The sequence below is a fragment of the Vespa crabro genome, chromosome 4 (genome assembly GCF_910589235.1).
Source record: "Vespa crabro chromosome 4, iyVesCrab1.2, whole genome shotgun sequence".
NCBI lineage: Eukaryota > Metazoa > Arthropoda > Insecta > Hymenoptera > Vespidae > Vespa > Vespa crabro.
Genome location: NC_060958.1, coordinates 4,905,301 through 4,925,712, shown reverse-complemented (window position 1 = coordinate 4,925,712; position 20,412 = coordinate 4,905,301). Strand labels below are relative to the sequence as shown.

Below are 20,412 nucleotides of genomic sequence, written 5' to 3'. Positions count from 1 at the left end.
GCAGCCTACATTTACATATTTATATAAAAAATGTAACAGTGCAGAGAAAGTTGATAAGCTTCGCACTTCTGTTTTTTCCTTCTTTTTCTTTTTTTCTTTTATCTGTATATGTGTAATTATATTTTATATGCATGAAATATGGAAAGTGTCTTATATTTATGTATATGTATATGTATATACGTTTGTATGTATATGTGTGTGTGTATATATATATATATATTATGAATATATATATATATTGTGTATATATATGTACGTAAATAAGGAATAATAAAGTATTTTTTTCCATAATTTTACCCTGTATGTGTGTGTGTTTTTTTTAAATGCATATACGCTTTTTCTTTTCAATATATACTATTACACGAAACAAATTACACGCAATGAATAGATGAATAACAATTTGATGATTTTCTTTCTATACATATACCTACTCTCTTCGAGACAAAAATCGACAAATCTTTTTTTTATTATTGTAAATCCCAAGATTAGCCTGTATCGAACAGTTAAAAAATCTTCAATTTCATTAATTAAGACATTCTTACGTGCTATTTGAACCTATTGCAAAAAGCAATAAGTTTAAGAAAAAAATAATAATTAAAAAAATTATTTTCATAAACATGTTATTAGTGTGTCGTGCTCGCTCGAACAAAGACACCGCACATGCATGCAAATTTCACACGCACACATGCACGAAAGCGAATAATAATAATAATAACAATAATAATGATGATGATGATAATAATAATAATAATAATAATAATAATAATAATAATAATAAGAGGAAGAATAAAAATAATAATAAATTCTATCAATAAATTCTAATTTTCGTGAATCAGTGCAAATTCGCTTTCTCTACAGTGTTCGCAGAAATGTTTCATATTTAAGACAATTACGTATTTACAAACGTGAAGAAATAAAAAAAAAAGAAAAATACAAAGAAAAAGAAATGATGGACGTATAAGATATTAGGCCAAAGCGAAGAAAAAATCGACGTAAACGTCGTGAAATATGTATCTTATGAATATAAATATAAATATAAATATAAATATAAATATAAATATAAATATATATGTATATGTATGTATGTATATATATATATATATATATATATATATATATATATATGTGTACATAACACCTATTACGTATGTAGGCTAAAATGAAATTTTGTTAATAAAAAAGACAAAGCAGCAGCTTATTTTTTTCTTATTTTCTATTCTTTTTTTTTGTTATAGCTTTTCGTTATGCTTCTGCTTTCTCAAAACGCGATTTACTTACGTCAGAAGTTACTATCACATCCTAGGAAGGTCACTGTTAAGGAACGAGTTACCCGGGCAATAATCATATTTTCTGTTCTTTTCTTTTCTTTTTTACAAGTACTCCCGATTACCTCGTTCGGTCTCAGTTTCAACAATCTGTAATCGTTTAAATTAAATTCATTGAAGAAGGAAAAAATCAAATCTGCTGTTTCTCTATCACGAATATACGATAAGTATATGCTATAATTAAATGTATAATATATAATACTAATACTAATACTAATAATAATAATAATAATAATAATAATAATAATAATAATAATAATAATAATAATAATAATAATAATTATAATTATAATTCGTAGCAAATAATCGTCTATCATACGCTTAATCATAATATGCAAATTAGAGAAATTAGACTCCATGTAAAATGTAATCTCTCTATATTGTGCGCCAGATTACACATTACACCTTGTTAAATTACATACTTTAATAATATTTAAACGCACGTATATATCGCCGTAAGAATATACATACGTGAGAGAATGAGAACCGTCGTTGGTAAAACTATTTTGTTTTGTCTTTTGTTAGTACTATATTTTTCTTTAAAATCAATACGATCGAGTCTTTTTTTGAGAGATTTTCTATTAATAAGTATCCGAAATCACTCGATCATTTCTATATCAAATACATAATCCTACGAATTCGATCGAATTTAACAATAATTATAATAATAATCTCTTGATTTTTAAAATTCGACTAATGCATATAAAAAAAAAACCAATCGATTATTTTTTTCTCTACATTTATTAGACTCTACGAAAATGTTTGATCAGCTGGTGACTATAATCAAGCTTTCCAAGTTAAAAAAGTATTCGCATGATCATTCCTATAAATATGTTTGTATACGTGCGTGTGTGTACGTTTTTCTGGTATGTGTTTGTGTGTTGTTTATAAATCCATCGAGCAAAGATAAAAATTCGATTGGAAATGATTCAATTGATAATTTGAATTTTTAGATTAGACAGTCATACGTTTATAATTCGTTGTACCTACATATATCATACTGTGTAAAATATAATATAAATAAAGGAACGTGCTATGTATAAAACTTTGATCTTTGACCGTTGCTTGAAAGTGTTATGAGATATCGAAATGGAAATGTTATTATTCTAAATACAATTATTTATTTATCTTTTTTTTATTACCAACAAATTTTATAAAAAAGGATCACGTTTACATTTCCATAAAATACTAATTAATTATTCGAACTAATATCGCATATATTCGTATCGATATCTATCTATATAATGCTTTCGTCGTTTTTATTTCATTTATCGCCGCTGCCCCCATCCCGTGTCCCCCTATCTATTCGCCAATTCGTAAACATAACACGTTCCTATAAAAATGCGTTCTAACGAACTTCCGTAAAGATCTCTTCGCATTTTTGATAATATCAATGTATAGTTGAAACAACACCGATCTATTCGATAATAGTCACTGCTATGAATCATAGGTAATGGTTGACATCCTGCATCGCTATCAATAACTTAGCACGATATATTTATCCCGGTAATAAAGCGTACGTAGAAAACGTTATCGCACTAACAACATAGTTAACCGTGCAAATGATTAAATGAAAAAACAGAAAGTAAAAAGAATGAATGAATGAATAAATGAATGAATGAATGAATGAATGAATGAACGAATGAATGGGTAATTTAAAAGAAGATGGAAGATTAATGAATGTTTCGAATAAAAAGCTTGATTATAATCGAGAACATCTATACGATAAAAATGAAACGATCGTCTTTCTTCGTAATACGACGATCAGAGAAGATACTTTTTCCACTACGTTAGTCAAACGTTACTCTATTTTCTTCTCTCACTCCTTCGTCCTTTTCTTTTCTCCCTCCCTCTCCTCTCTCTCTCTCTCTCTCTCTCTCTCTCTCTCATTACCTACCAATAATAACGATACACATAAATATAAGCCTTATGGGCCTAACATAAAATTTTTAATCGATAATCAAACGTAATTTCTTTGAACGTAATTTCTTTTAAAAAATCGTTATTTCTTTGAAAAGAGAGAGAAAGAGAGAGATAAAAGGAGAGAGAGTGAGAGAGAGAGAGAGAGAACACGGTCACGAACAAAGGATTCACTCGGTTCTTCGACAATGGAGTATTGTTTGAACAATAATTAGCTGCCTAAGAGTGCGTCTGTATTTAGACGTAGAATTCTATACCTCGGGTGAGTTTGGAGTGGTCGTGTTGATATGATCTGGTAAACAAATCCTCAGATCCCGCTCGTCTAACTCACTCTCAGTGTCGATGCTAAAACTTCGAACGGGTTGATGATCACCATGGCCGGTCCAACGTTGTTTCCAACTTTCTAACCTCATGACCTGTGAAAATATATAATACAAAACTGTAATGTGTACCATTCGATTCGTTCGATATCATCGAGCGTCTTCTTCGTTTTTCCTCGTCCTATTTCTGTCATTCTGTCCTTCGCTTATCAAAACAGCAACAAAAATTTATACTCGGGCAAACGATTTTTCCTAAAAACGACGCTAGATCGATAACGACGAAATCGTTTTTATCGACACTGATGATCATATGATCCTATTTCGTATACATTATAAAAATTATTCTTACGATCGAGATATAACATTATTATATACAGTATCCGTTTGAACTTGCTTACATTAGCAATGATATTATTATCGATTTATAAACGATAATGAAATCTTTAATATTATTTGCCATATATGTCATATACGAAATACGAACGTATGAACCGATTTTATACGACCACCCTACATTTTCTAAAAATGAACGAACGAAGCCTCTTATATGTAATACTTTGTTGTATTTTTGAATGATCTTTAAGATCGATTCCTACGATTTACGTTAGTGTTATTCTACTGATAACAATGGCGACGCAAAATAGTGTAAACGACACATGCGGCTATTATTGTATGGACGATGCGACATTCTTGTGCTTATGATTAATTACAGCATCGGCTAAGCGATATCATAACGAATTACGAAAGAAATTATTCGTGCGTATATGTAGCGCGATTGAAAAGTAAAAACATTGAAATAAAATGAGGAAATAAAGTAAGAAAAAAATAAAGAAACGAACGAAAACGTGTGAAATATATGTATGTAGGATAGTGATACAAACATGCAGTATTATCAAAGACCCAATACCTATTAATTATTATAATTATTATTATCATCCGCTGGAAAATAGGAATAAGAAAGACGTAATATTTGGTTATAATTAATAATTTCAAGATACACGTATATACTTCGCGAACCGTCTTGACTAACAATCGACTTGAGAGGTAGCGTAGGAATGCCTATAATTATTTACATTACGAATTCTTATATACAATCTTATACATCTATGAAAGTCAAAACTAAATGACACGGTATAAACAAATCAAGAAAAAACAAGAAAAAAGAAAATACGATTCCTTTCGTGGAACTCTACTTATTGTTATCGTAATATGTTTCATTTCGAACAATATAATGAAAAAAAATATATGTTCCAAGATTATATAATTGTAATAAAAATAATAGAAAAATACACGAAAGATAGTGATTAGACTAATACGACTAATTATTAACGAATAGAAATGTATAATAACAACGAATTTTTGAAAATTTCACAAGTAGGTATATACCATGCTACGCATATGAAATGATAAAAAATAATGCTTACAGATGGGTAAAGACTTACTCGACCCAGCGCCAAGGCTCAGTCTCCGGGCTGGTGATTGGCGTAGGGAACTAAGGAGACAGAGATAACACAGCAGTAGAGGGTTAGTTTTACAGAAACGATTAGATCCTTCTATTAGTATTAACGTAGTGCCTTGGTACCTTTATACACTAAGGATTAGCAGTGTAGTCCTTCTTGTTCTCATTACACGCTTTGCGTAATATCTTCCAACATGAACAAAAGTTATCATATTATTATTTAATAAATTCTATATATCCTAGAATTGTCTTAAAAGTGTTCCGACTTAATATTTCACTTAACTCTATAGTATGTGTATTCTCTATGCTGTGCTAACTCTCACCGACTAATGCAACATTTTCAAAGGGCAATGGGTGAGACGGATGAATTTTTAATGAATGTTGTCAACGATCAATGTTGAACTTGGCTATATTAAGAACGTTATTAGTAATAATATATTATCTTTTACAAAACTATACACAAAACTATATAAAATATTACATATATTCTGTCTAGAAAAGCGTTAATCTAACAATGTTGTTACATACTTCTGTGAATAGATATGAAGAAATAAATGGTGTTCAATGGTAACAATAGCTTAATATAAACCAGCGCAGTGGCAATGTATAAAAGCATCTTTTATGACTTGATGTGCCATAATTTGATACTTATATCTGCAAAAATGAAATATATAAAGAAAAATAATCACTTGAGAAATAAGTAAAAGCTGTGTAAATAATTTTGGCCTTAGCAAATTCGGAATGGGATGAACTTTCATTCAAAGGAAGTCAATATCACGATAAACGATAAATGACGTAACGTACTGCGTCCTTAATGCATAGAGGTACCTGTTCGATCACATTATTTTCACACACGATGTCACAAAAGCTGTGTTGGTGTGATTATGTATACCAACTGCAACTAATAATGGATGCTACAAATATACTCTATATATAAATAAGTAAACTATATGCTGAAACGATAAAAATGCGTTCGTTCAGTCTCGTGTACACGTGTGTGTCAAAATGTAGTAAAGTCTCTAATCTAAAGGATTGTTAGAACGAAGAATGACCTTCCACCAAAGGCTAAAACTGAGAAAACATATAGATGTTATGAATGAAAGTTATAAACGATAAGATTAAACGTATCTAAAACCGATGGAATTATTTTTCATCTTGCCGTTATCATGTATTCAAATTTATGTAAGTTTATAACTGAAAGCAATGTCAATACTAAGCGTGGTAATTAGCGTTACATTGCAGTAAGAGGTGCAATTTGTGCATGACATTATTTATGAGTGTAACACAATAATTATTGTTACAGTAGAAAAGAAGCACAATTTACAATACCTTTTTGCCCCACTGACGTTTTACAATGAATACACACCAATTAATAATTTTACAAATTTTACTGGTATGATTTTAAAAATTTGTGCTTACAGTAACATAAAATTATAGAAAAAACAACTATATATATATATGTATATATATATATATACATATATATATATATGTATATATATATGTATGTATATGTATATATATGTATGTATATGTATATACATATCACATTAATTATCCATATTTTTGTACAGGTCAACATTTAAAGACATGCACAAAAATTTAGAAAATATTTTTTATCTCTGAAGTTATTCACAATTGGATTGAAATTCATATAAGTAGAAAATCTTTGATATGGGTAGGATGTGCATCAAATTTGGAGGCAAACATGTAAAAAAAAATGCATGAAAAGCAGTACCATTGAATATTAGTAAGAACATTAAATAAGTGATATTCTGATATCTTAAACTTCAGCTTTTATATATAAACATTTTATCCTATTCTCAAAGTATTAGTGAGTTGTTATGTGTATGAAAAGTAGAGAAATAACCAAATTATAAAAACTTAGTTCGTATCACGCTATTAGATAATACATCTTTACTCTTTTACTTCACTATTTAAACTTATTACAACAAGATATGCGGGGGTTTTCAATATTTACGAACTACAAGCTTAACACATCTTCTAATTTTTATACGCATATATGTAGACATAACGTCTATTTATATCTTGGGGTACTAAGAAACAATTGTTAATCTATAGGCTCCTACGGTTACAGCTACTTCTATGTAATCTGTCAAAAATTAGAGGTTTTGTATTTAAATACAATAAGCGTAATAATAATTTTCAATTAAAAAAGAATAAACTTTCGAATTAATATCTTTAAGCTAATATGAAAAATTGATATTCTAACTAATCCTAATTTTCTCTTTAAATTGCATTCCTTGTAGAGATCATATTAAGTTTATTGTCGTTCATATGCAAAAGACTTACCACCTTATCTAGTAATATACGAATAATAATGATAATGACAGATGTGATTAACGAATATTATCCAAGTTTGTCATGATCATAATCATAAATGACAAAACTTCACCCCTTACTGCAACTTTTAAAATTGCTTCTATGTGATGCAATTAATAATATAACTCTGTCTAGCTTATTCTCAATCAATTTTCTCTACTTACCTCTGCTTTTAGTTCCGCAACTTTATCTTGGAGTTCTCTTACTCTCTCACTGTCATCTAAATTATTTCTTAGCTCACCTTCCGCATGCATTTCTTCGTTCTATGATGAAAATGAAAAAAACACAAAAAAATAGAAAAATATAAATATATATATATATACATATATATATATATATCAAGAAAACAATAATTAACCCTCTATGGGGCGAATTTTTGTTTTAAATCCAAAAAAAATTAAATTAAAATTTATGCGCCATCTCATGAAAAAAGCTATAATTATTTGATAAAAACTCGATAAATTAAAATGTGATCTGAAAGTTACACGGGCCCATAGAAGGTTAATAAGAAATTTGATTAAATCAAATCAAATCAAATTACCTTTAATTCGAGCAAAGAAATTTTCTGCGTGAGCTCGGCAACTTGTTGAGCATGTTCAGCATCACGTATCCTAGCCATCATTGTCTCATCTTTTATTTTCGATTCCAAATCGGCGTACTTACGCTGTTCATCTCGCAACTTGGCAGCGAGAACTTTTTCCGCAGCACGTGCATTCTCCAATTCTTCCTTAAGTACTTTCCCATTTTCATCTTGCCTACGCAATTGATTTGTAGCGACCTGTACTTGAGTTTCGAGTTCCATGACCTTAAGCCTAAGTTCTTTGACCTCAGTAAGAGCTTCCATCTCTCGAATTCTGGTGGTCATCAGATCTTCCTCGTACTTTTGTACTTCGTGACCTCTATTTTCCCAAAAAAGTAACTTTTTCGGTGTTGAATCCGCTGCTGGAGCGGATTGAGCAGATCTATGCTCCTGTAGATGCCTTTGCCACGCAGCACTCAATTCTATAACCCTTTGTCGGAGATCCTACGAGAACATTATAGTTATAAAAAAAAAAGAAGATCTGGTATGATAAAAGGAGCGCAAACGAAATAAAAAAATAATAATTTTTACCTTCAAAGAGAGATTCGCTTCTGCCTCTCTGAGTTTAACAGCAATCAGTTCTTCCTGCAGATGAGCAACAGAATTATCAGGTGTTGATTCGCGTAAAGTCTTTTTGTCTTGTTCCAATTCCTGTATTCTGGCCCTAAGTTCCCTGATCGTTACACCATTTTCAGCCTCGCTTAGTCTGACCCTAACCAATTCCTCTTGTAGGCACTGTATCAGTTCCTCCTTTTGCGATAAAGCTTCCTGCTTCAACAGGATCTCGTCGAGCGACGATTGTCGCGAGTTCACGTTTTCCTCTAAAAGAAGAGACAACGATCTGAGTTCATCGTGGGCTTGTTCGAGCTGATGACTGGTCTCAAGATGCGTGTGTCGAAGGGCAGCCAATTCCCTTTGCACTACAAACGCAGTTTCCTCTTCTTCCGCACGAGAAACTTGACCTCTCACTAATCTGTCGGCGAGCTCAGCAGATTCGGCCTCTAAAAGTTCAGTTCTTTGCCTGAGTAATCTATTTTCCGCCCTGAGTCTCCGTAATTCTACCATCTCTTCTTGCTCCTTCATCTTGAGTACGGTATAATCCTTCTCCAGCTTCTTCATCCTCTTTGGATTTATTTTCATGCTGTATGCCAGATTCATAAGTACGTCCGGATCTTTCTCAGCTTTGCTCGGTAATTGTTTCTGGAAAAACTGCATCAAATATTTCGCATTACGCGACTTTTTATTTATAATTTACACACAATTTACTATTTACAACGATATTCTATCTTTATCAAACAAATATATATGTATCTATATGTATTATATATATATATATACATATATATATATATATATATATATATATATATATACATACGCATATATATATACATATATACATACACACACACATACGTGTTTAGTCGATCGAAAAGCGAATGTTTAAATAAATACACACAGAAAAACGCGAGCTCGGTATCTGTAAAATGGAAATATATATTGTTGCTAACCGACCTACTTCTACTAACGCGTAGGCGTGACTTCATTGACAAAAGCCGTCTCGCACATCGATCTACCACGATGAGTTACGTACTCTCACGCCGCCAATAAAGTATTAACACCGTTCACTGTCCTTCGCTATACGTTTATGAAGTTGAAAGATGTTAACCAGCTTCTGAATCGAATTGAAACTGCTTAAATAACGTATTCAGATAACACACAAGTGTTTTATCAGGTAAAAATTATACTAATCTACAGATAAGTAGATAAATTATCCGACAGTGAACGCATTAATCGCTTTAATATATACACTTGGACTGTCCAGCCACGTGAAAATCATCATTACCTTCAACATGCCCTCCATATCCAAACTTAGTAAATCCTCCTTTCCTAAATGCAACATAGCCAGCGCAACTTTGAAGATTATCTCCATTCCTTCGGATAGGAATACATCAAAGATACGACAGGCGAGGGGTAGTCCCAGTGCCGTGGTGAACAGCGTGAGAAACCAAGAGGAGGCGTACATCGAAGTATGAAAACCTTGAGCCGTGAAATGAGCGTGTAGTTCGGGATGCGTATCGGCGACTAAATGTTCTAATTGATACATGCACACCCCTAATTCTGCCATACTCGGCTTAAACATATCTCGCAAACGATACTCTTGCATAAGCGCTACTAATACTGCAAAAGCTTCTTCCTCTGGCATTTGCTGCAACAAGCCGTTAAAAAAGAAATCGTTGAAAACAAAGGTAAAATCGGTATACTGTTTTTTCTATTTCTCTTTTTTTTCTTTTTTTTCTTTTCTATCTCTCTCTCTCTCTCTATTTTTTTTTTTTTTTTTTTTTTTTTATATTATTTTGGATAACGGTCAGGAAGATATCCATCGCGTGTTATCCGTTATAAAAGGAACACAATACTGCACCTGCATAAGAAGCAATCCTACAATGAATCCCGAACCTTGGCAGTAACCCACTTCGCGATCATGAAGACTATACGCTTTCATAACATTAAACAAACTCTCCTGACCAAGACCATCTTTTTCCTTAAAAAAGTCATGCTCAGGATATGTTCTCGCTATATCTCTCCTGATAATCCTCTCGCAGGCTGACGTTGCTTTGATATATTCTGCGAACTGTTTTTTTACAGGAGAATCGTGTGCGCCGCTCAACAATTGCCAGACGATACCCCTAAAATGTTTTTATACTCATAAATCTCTAAATATATCTAACTACGCTAGACAAAGCACCGTTTAAAAAAGAGAAATAACAAATAAAGGAAAAACTTGTCAACTATTATAAACTAAGAAAAAGAAGATGCATAGTTCTATTATCGTTGTTGACATGAACTACGACGACGACGATGACGACGGCGATGCATATGCGTGTCCGCATATGTCCTACTTTTACGACATCACTATAGTTATGCAATATACAATATGTACAAGAAAGTAATCTTCTCTCTTTTTCTTTCTCTATCTCTATCTTTAATAACTATCTATTTTTTTAATTTCCTTCTTTCAATTTACCTGAAGTGATGGGGTATACCCTGTCGGACTAATTCTTTGACAAAATCTTTTCTCTTCTTCCAATGATAATCCCAATCGGAAACTATGTGACCCCACAAACTCCAGGTGTTCTCTTCACCATCAGCAGTCGTGTGGCGTCGGGGTGCGGCATCTCCGTTACCTCCGCTACCCCCCGACGCCACGGACACCTGCGATGTGTCCGAACCTTTCCTACTATGATTACTCTGAAGAGAGTTAAGCGACTTTGCATCCGACTCGATGAGCCTGTAAATAAAATATTTACTCAAATGACTATGCTTATAATTTCAAAATGATTCTTTAAGAATTTTAAATAGAAACGAATTTATGATCGAATACAATGGTAAAGTAATTGGAAGGCATAACAAAGAAAATAATTACGATTTAAAATAGAATCATTTTCTTCGAAAGATTCATCAGAATTCGTTGATCATAAATTTGAACGTGACCAGACGTCGCAAAGAGAAGAGAATCGTTAAGAACGCATTTGAATGTAAATTTAGGTACCTATTGGCTTCCTCCAGCTTAGCTAGTAAAGCCAGCTCGTCAATAGGAATTTCCTGAGACGAATTTATCCTCTCCTCCTGATAAAGTTCCGACGACGGGTTCGGAAATATTTTGTCGGAATGCAAAATACCGCACTGGGAAGACTGTTGTTGTTGTTGTTGTTGTTGGTGATGGTGGTGGTGATGCACAGTGGTGCATAAACGAAGCAGGCTCATCAGCTGAGGTCCATGACGCGTCGACCCTAATTGTCCTACTGGAGTACCGTTGTTGTTATTACTTTCTCGAGTCCTGAAACAATTTCAATATTCATTAAAAAAGTGTGAGTATTTCGAACAAATACGAAGCATCACGCTATATGATGCTTCAACACGTTTTGTTTAATTTAAGTAAATGTTTTCTTTTTGTTTTGTATGATAAAACGAGGAGACAAATTTATGATCTTCTCGTTCACGAAAATACGATCTGGTTACGTCATAAAAAGAAGAAAAGGAAAGAAATCACAAGATTACGTACGACTCCATTAACACTGTAACGACTTTGAAAAACATGTTCGTACGATGAGGACGATCGGGAGTCGAATAGAAGCTTAACATTTTTATAACACGCACGAAGATCAAATCCCGGCAAAATGCGAGCTAACGGATTTTATTAGCCTTCGAAGCAATTCTGCTGATAGGGAAACGCCCCGAAGTTACGTTGTTGCACAGCCAATGGAATGCTGACCAATCGTTCTATACATATATCCGTGATAAAAGAAAATAAATATACATCTACATGTACACCGTTGTCGTATGAATGGAGGAGCTCGACGATTTTCCGTAAAAGAATCAAAAAAACAAAATTTCGCTTTATATTTCCCGCGCTTTCATCGTCGCCATCGTCGTCGTCATCGTTCATCTTGACATACGATTTACGCTCGACAAATTTTCAATAAGAGATTCGATTTTTTCCGCGCTAATTTTCAAGCGAATTTTTGAATTCAAACTACTTCTTTTCATTTCTTTTTCATATTTTTTTTTTCTGTTTCTCTCGACTTCAGATTTTCTCGACTCTTCAACAATTCCCGGAGTTTTTCCTTTCCGACATCATTGGATCGAGTGCAATAAAGCGTGGCATCGTTAGCGCGTTGCTGTTGTTCGTTATAACTCTTATATTCCTGCCTACAGCCCTTCTCAAAACGGCAGTTAACGATGCTGTGGTACAACAACGGCGTTCGTTTCGAGAGACCAACGAACGCTCCAAGCAATCTGGTGTTCTCTCTCTTTCTCTCTCTCTCTTTCTTTCTTTCTTCTTTTTCTCGATGAGAAAAGACAGAGAAACAGAGATACAGAGTTATTCTGGATGCTGACGATACTAATAAAATGTTAGTGTTCGGTTTATGGTGCGTTACATTTAGTAAATATATGTAAATTACGAATGCAATATACGAAAATATGTATATAGTTCGTTTATGAAATAATATAAAAAGGATTTGTAAAATAATACGAGAATAATATTGTAAGAATGATATGATAATAAATATGATAAAGATCTATCTTTTACTGAAGAAATAAAAAGAAAAAAAAAGAAAAATAAAAAGACAAATATCTATCCTTGAGAAATCTATCTCGTTAATTTCTACCTTTTGGATAATTTATTCCGAATAAGTCGAGCAGTCGCAGGTGTCAGGATACCACGTAGGACCATAAAGATCTTATGTGGTGGTGGTAACGAGTCCATTCCATTCTTCGTTTTGCTTATCTTTACGTTCATTCTCGGCTTTTCCTGGCATCGTAAAACGGTGCCTTGACGATTCCACTCGTTGGCAACGCACATTCCAACAAACGCATTCATCTTTGAAATATTGATAGAAAACCTTGTTAAATTTTAAATTCTTCAATTATATTCTTTAATTTAAGACGTTCATTGTTTTGTCATTAGTCAACTTCTTCTTATGAAATTTAAAAAGTTCAGTTCCAAAATGAAGTCTTGATATTTCTCACGATCGATCGATCGTTGATCCACGAGCTTTAATTCATATATTCGGAAAAAGCTGAACAGGTATTTACAGCAAAGGAATTTACTCGCTGTCTTCTACTGTCCTATAGATAATTAGATACATAGATAGATGATAGATAAATAGTTAAATAAATAACTACCTTTGAAGAGAAAGAGGAAACAATTAGCGCGTGTGAACGAATTACCGAGAGAGATAACAAGTTAAATCCGCAAGCATTCTTACGTAAAATGAGACGTACCGTAAACCAGGACAAGTATATACCTATGTGTGTATATATATATATATATATATATATCTTCAAGCTACGACAAGAATAAAATTTCTTTTTTGTATAGATCAATTGATCGAAGAATTGCAAACACGCGAAAAAAATATATCATTCAACATTTTTTTTATTTTTGTTTTTAAAGAACATTGCAGTCAGCACACAAATAAAAAGAGAAAAATTTTAATTATAAATCATTTAATTCATTCATTATCGAATATTTCCCAATGGACCAGAATTATCCGCATCGTTGAAAAATCATAGATCGTAGAAACTTTTCCTTATCTATCAAGAATCTTACGTTCTCGAATACTTTCATAATTCTTGCTCGAAATTTCTCTTTCTCTCTCTCTCTCTCTCTCTCTCTCTCTCTCTCTCTCTCTCTCTCTCTCTCCCCCCTCTTTTTTCTTATAGGAAAGGGGGAAGTAAAAAAAAAAGAAGGAGAAAAAGAAGAAGCGAGTAGCATTCGATCGGTCATGCATCCTAGTTTCCAACCGTGTTTAGAAGCGTAATATTACGATTTAAGGAATCGCATCGTTCGAAACGAGTAAGTGAGAGAGTAATAATAATAAAAAAAATGTAACAAAAAAAATAGAAAAAAGAGAGAGGGAGGGAGAGAGGGAGAGAGAAGGAGAGAGAGAGAGAGAAAGCAGAGTATTATTACATATCACGTTTCATCGCGTTCGCACTCCTTTCCTTGCAAGACATTTAAAGCCACTATGGCCGATGTACAACACGTACACATATAAATACATATTTGCATAAATCTTTCCCTAATATTTCTTACCCATCCACGATAATAAAAACTATAAATAAGAACAAACAAAAAAATAAAAGGAAGAGAGAGAGAGAGAGAGAGAGAGAGAGAGAAAGAGAGAAATAATTCTAATTTCAAGATATTAATTATATCCTGAAAAAAACTCGATGTCACTCGAGTCCTATTCCCTGGAGAATTCTTTTCGTTTCTTTGGCTCCGCCTTCTTATCGCCAATCTTCCGTCATAGTTCGTAGCATCCTTAGACGTGAAGATCGAGGTCGATTTTGTTGGTCCATTGCACTGAAGATAAGGACAGCATCCAAGTAAAATCCGATCTTAATCTTTCTTGGTAGACTCGTTACCAGTTTATCGTTATTGATTCTATTGTCTCCCTCTCCCTCCCTCCCTCCCTCTCTCTCTCTCTCTTTTTGTTTCTATTTTTTTTCCTCTCTTCTCTCTCTCTCTCTCTCTCTCTTTCTCTATCTCTATCTTTATCTCTATATCTGTCTCTATTTTTCTCTTTTCCTCGTCGATTAACCGGCGACGTCGAACGGCCAGGCACATACTGGGAAGTACGAAATGGTTTAAGGGTCGATGAAGCCCGCGCAGGGCAGGGATACTCCACATGCGCACCGAGGTCCGTTTTCACAACGTACAAATAAAAGCATCTTCCCTTTTCACCCTTCATGCCTCTACCCACCCTCCTCTTTCTTTTGTTTTTTCTACAACGTACTCTTTTCTTCACGTCGAAGAGTAATGCACCCCGTTACTCGTCGATCCTTTTTTACTTTTTTTTTTTAGTCCCTACAATCGGTCTAAAATAATCTAAAAATCTTATGTAAATAGATTATCTGTTGTGATTTAATAACTTAGAAGATCGCTATTGCTATTGTCATTATAATATTGTCGAAATATTTTTTGTAGAAAGGTTTTAAACAATGTGAATAATCGATCATTAGTGGTCGCGAAGAAAATGAAGATATTATTATCTGTCAGTATAAACGATAAGCTCGGATATATATGTTCAACGAAAACAAGCAACCTGACCGATGCATTCTTTATGCTTTCAGAGAATTTTGAGATTAACACTTTCAATAGAAGACGAACGTTAAATGTTTGCAATAGATTTATATATGTATATAATTTCTTTTGACAAATAAAACTCGCAAGAAAATGATCTAACAATTTTAATGATTATGTATCATTATTATACAGATTATTCACATTAATTTATACGAATTCAAGAAATGTTTTATTTCGTTTAATTTAATATAATTTTTTTGAAATTATAAATCTTTAAAACTAGATTTTTCTTACAAGAATGTATATATGTGTGTACAACGTGTCTATGAATTTGTTTATGTGTGCATTTATAAATCTTTTAAACATGTGTGTGTGTGTATTTGTACATAAATACATATATATATATACATATATACGTATATACATACATACATACATATATACGTATATACATATATACATACATACATACATACATACATATGTACATACATGCATATATACGTACATATATAAGTACATATATACGTACATATATACATACATACATACATACATACACACACTAAATACATAAATACATGACGTATTCTGTTTAGTTACATTCGGTGGAATACACGTTGGTTGTTGGCGACCAGCCAACAATCTTATCGCTCAGAGTAATTTATTTCGAATACGTAGTACGATTTGTTTGCACCGAAAAATTTTTAAAGCTAGAGCAAATGAGATAGAGAAAGAGAGAGAGAATACACTAGAAACGTAAAAATCCTTGTCGAATGTTTGACGATACTGCTTAACTTTTGAGATACTTCGTCGATGGTAAAAGAGTTAAGAGTTTAGTTGATCTCTCAAACGCATAGTCGAAACGCAGGGCAATTGACAGCCATTTTTATCTTTTTTACCTTCTCTTTTCTTGGCGGATATATTTTTCGATAAGATAATTAGAAACATTAGTTAAAAAAAAAAAGAAGAAAAGAAAAAAAAAGAAAAGAAAGAAAACGAAAAAATTAAAAGAGAGTTTCCGTAAAAACGACAATTCCCGTAAAAACGAATAGTTACTTTCAATCTATTATTACGAGATGTCATTCCAACGTAATTATGCATCATAACGATGAATCAATCTCAAAAAACTGATTTATGATAGTCACATTAGCTATGAGAAAGAGAAAAAAAGAAAAAGAAAAAAAGAATGGATATCGACAGATACGATTTTTCTCTCGTAATCTATCACCGAAGTGAGTTTAACGAATTATTGTACATGGCACGTCAGCTTATCTCAATCAACGCTGTCTTGTTATACCGGTAAAATGAGAAACGATCGATGAATGACGTAATTGAAAGAAAATTTATCGAATCTCGATTATATTTTTATTTTTTTATCATAAAGACGATCTTAAAGTATTAAAATCGAACAAATTTGTATAATTGATTTAAAAAGAAAACGAGAGAGAGAGAGAGAGAGAGAGAGAGAGAGAAAGAGAAAGAGAAAGAGAAAGAGAGAGAGAGAGAGAGAGAGAGAGAAACAAAATCATGACAAAGATATTTAATTGAAATCATCGAATAACGGAACGAAAAGGAAAAAATAAGTAAAAAAAGAGCGACGCATTTGTAATTATCAAGTACGCTATATGCCGTAAAAGGTTTAATCTTGTTATTTTCCCATTCTTGTCACTCCCACGAGGATGGAAAATGACGGCAGAAAATGACGACGTTCAAAAGAATAAGAATAAGAGAATAAACGACGAAGTAGATGCAAACGAATAAGAGAATATACATAGCTTGGATATTCTACTTGTGTTTTAAAATATGTTCATCGAGATTCAAATTAGCGCGGGGAAATGTCGGATTTCTACACTCGAATGTTCTCCCCTTTGAAATCGTTTGTTCAACTTCCGGTCTCTCTCTCTCTCTCTCTCTCTCTTTCTGTCTCACTCTCTCTCTGCTTTTTTTCCTCTATGTATATTGTAGTTCATTGTTTGCCATGTGATTCAAAAAAAGAGCAATTTACAAAATCGATAAAAAAACGCAGAGGTAAAATAAAAGTACAGAAAAATGTACATTGCTATCTTTTTCTCTCTGTCGTTTTGTCTGTCTCTATCTCTATTTCTGTCTCTGTCTCTGTTTCCTTCTTTCTCTTTTTATACTGATTGAAAAGTTTTGCGGAACCGCTTTGAAAGCGCGTTGACCGTGAATCATCGGAATCGTACAATCGGCATCCGGAAACGCACATATATCTCTCTTTCTCTCTCTCTCTCTCTCTCTCTCTCTCTCTCTCTCCACTCTCCCTCTCTCTCTCTTTCGATTTTCTACTCGTATATATACATAGGTATATATATGCACACATTGTACACAATCCATATAAATTGTTTCCGACGTTGTTGAGCAAGAGAAAGATAAAAAAAGAGTTACGGCTCGTTTCATTTTTTTTTTTTTCCTTTTTTTTCTTTTTTCTTTTTTTTCATTGTCGTCTACTTTGTGTTTCCCGCGGCGAGAAAGACGTCAAGTTAAACTTTGCGCGCTCAACTTGCAGCCGATTAAAATACTTCCCTCTTTCTCTTTTCTCTCTTCCTCTCTTTCTCTCTCTCTCCCTCTCTCATTCCCTTAGAAATCTTGCAGGCAAAAATGAAAAGTTAGAAAATTTGTCGACCATTCAAGAAGCGACGGAAGCGAAGAAAAACGTAAGATGAGAAACTTCCATCGAGTTTACATTAACAAATGGACGTTAGGGACGAATCGCTAATGAAAAGAAATTAAAGTTAAAATTACTCGCTTTCACCGTTCTCTCGGTCGTTCATAATTTCTTGGGAAGGCGTTGTTACCATATATGTGTGTGAGTGTGTGTGTGGCGCGCGCGCGCGCACGTCGCCATACGCATATGTATTCATAAGCCTCATGCTAAAGTTCTGACCTCATCCAGAGTTACCCTAATTCGTATAAATCTTCGTAGTGGTGCGAGCAGTCTTCCCTCGTTTATCACGTAACGTCTGAATAATTCGTAACGTAGCGTTCTTTCATATCTCAAATTTTTATTTTGGATACTAATAAATCATGTGTAATTCAATTTTCCAATCATTTTTTCCGATCGAATCGAACGGTTTTTCATTTCTTTTTTTTTTCTTCTTGTTTTCCAAAATATGACTCCCAGAGTGTGAATAACACTTTTACTTTCTCCTTAAATAAGGAAAAAGAAGGGAAAGAAAGAAAGAAAGGAAAAACAAAAAAAAAAGAAACAAGCGTATCGAGCTCGTTAAAATTGACAACAAAAGAACATATTTTATGTATGTATTTGGAAAGCTAATTGGATTCTATTTAAAATCGATGTCCAATTTCTCGATAAGCATTGAAAAATAGATGAAAATAATCGGCTTCGTTGCAAGTCAATTCGTTTTAGGTATTACCAAGGACAAAATTCTCTCATGAGACTCATAGTTGTTTTAGGAGAATACATAGATATTAGTTGAATTGTTATAACTTAACGCATTTCATTATTTTATACTTACAATCACCGATTTATGGATCATCGCTCGTACCAGACGAGAGAGAAAGAGAAAGAGAGAGAGAGAGAGAGAGAAAAAGAGAGAGAGAGAGAGACAGAGAGAGAGAGAGAGTATGTGTATATACACGTGTTACGTATATACGTTCTCGTCACCGTTTCTCTGTCGGCCGAATGATCACCACCCTATCATCGCTTTAATTATCTCTGACGTCGCATACTTACTATTTTTCTATCAGTTTCGAAATGTTTTCATAATGTCGATCGTACGCTTTTATAATGTTGATAACGATCTCATCATTCTTTTCGATCAGTCTTTTATCGTCCGATACTTTCATTTGATTTTTATCGTTGAATTTAATGATAATTAACGAATGTCCTATCGAGATAACAAATAAAAGAGACATAAATAAACACAATATACTTTTATTCCTTAGTAGAACATAGAAAACAAGAATTGTCACCATTATAACTGATGTATTATACTTAAAGGTAAATTTAGAATTACACTGCGTAACTTGTTAGTATTCAGCACTATCTACTTCACTCGTTTACCGTTTCCGTAAAAATGTAACTTTACGACAAAAAGAGATAACGTGTTTGTAATTATACTAATAAAGAATAATAATTATCTTTGTCAAATCAATGGTCAGTACCTAGGCAAAACTACATTTTTCAATTTTTATCACCATCTTGCATGAAACAATATAGAATTAAAATTGGTTAGTTTTTAGGAGAAAAAGAAGGAGAAAAAAAGAAGAAAATTCAATTAGTTGCTAAAATAAAATGTATGTAGAAAATAAATAAATTATATCTTGAAATATAAGCCATGTGTTCTTTGCATGTATTACATGGTCTCTTTATCGAATCAATAGATAAAAGTAATAAAGAATGTATAACGGAGCAGAAAAAAAAGAAAAGAACGTAAACGAGTGTTTCACACAACTATGCTGAAAAAGGATATAATTTTGCCGGTAGGCTTTTTTTTCAAGGGCTACGGAACAACAAACTGTCAAGTTAATCACTTGCGACCATCTGGTTCTAACATACCAAAGTGTATTAGGTCACTTACCTCCGCCACGATTCGTATTCCGTAGATAACTTATTAAACAACGGAGCGTTGGCCGAAACGATGAAAGTGGCTCTTACTAACTAACGGAATAGAAAAGAACGCTTCTCGCAGCCTGACAAACATGTACGCAACTGTCACCGCTCGAAACTGTCATCACGATGGATTTGTCCACGCGCACAATGTTACCAACGAATGAACGCTTCTATCGCCACCATCTTTCTATAAGGGAATTTTCTTATTGCGAGGATTGTAAATGCGAAAGCAAATGTAGACGTCCCACTTCCTACGTTCTTTCGAATACCGTTA

At 33.0% G+C, this 20,412-nt stretch overlaps 1 protein-coding gene across 12 annotated transcripts in view; it reads right to left on the bottom strand.

Moving 5' to 3' along the window:
* Window positions 1-20,373, bottom strand: part of LOC124423990 (ecotropic viral integration site 5 ortholog) — a 21,970-nt gene extending 1,597 nt beyond the window's left edge. The window contains exons 1-12 of one of the 12 annotated variants that reach the window (XM_046962438.1): window positions 20,107-20,373; window positions 19,260-19,413; window positions 13,119-13,578; window positions 11,498-11,785; window positions 10,973-11,236; window positions 10,370-10,634; window positions 9,794-10,156; window positions 8,479-9,156; window positions 7,909-8,391; window positions 7,532-7,630; window positions 3,503-3,661; window positions 386-1,415 (exon numbers count right to left, since the gene is read on the bottom strand). In XM_046962438.1, the coding sequence (XP_046818394.1) occupies window positions 1,371-1,415; window positions 3,503-3,661; window positions 7,532-7,630; window positions 7,909-8,391; window positions 8,479-9,156; window positions 9,794-10,156; window positions 10,370-10,634; window positions 10,973-11,236; window positions 11,498-11,785; window positions 13,119-13,330 (2,856 nt within the window). In that variant the 5' untranslated portion in view covers window positions 13,331-13,578; window positions 19,260-19,413; window positions 20,107-20,373 and the 3' untranslated portion in view covers window positions 386-1,370. Of the gene's footprint in view, window positions 1-385; window positions 1,416-3,502; window positions 3,662-4,989; window positions 5,058-7,531; window positions 7,631-7,908; window positions 8,392-8,478; window positions 9,157-9,793; window positions 10,157-10,369; window positions 10,635-10,972; window positions 11,237-11,497; window positions 11,786-13,118; window positions 13,579-13,635; window positions 15,089-19,259; window positions 19,414-20,106 lie in introns of those variants that run through there. The other 11 variants (XM_046962430.1, XM_046962433.1, XM_046962434.1 and 8 more) reach the window with 11 other exon arrangements.
* Between the last annotated feature and the right edge of the window lie 39 nt (window positions 20,374-20,412).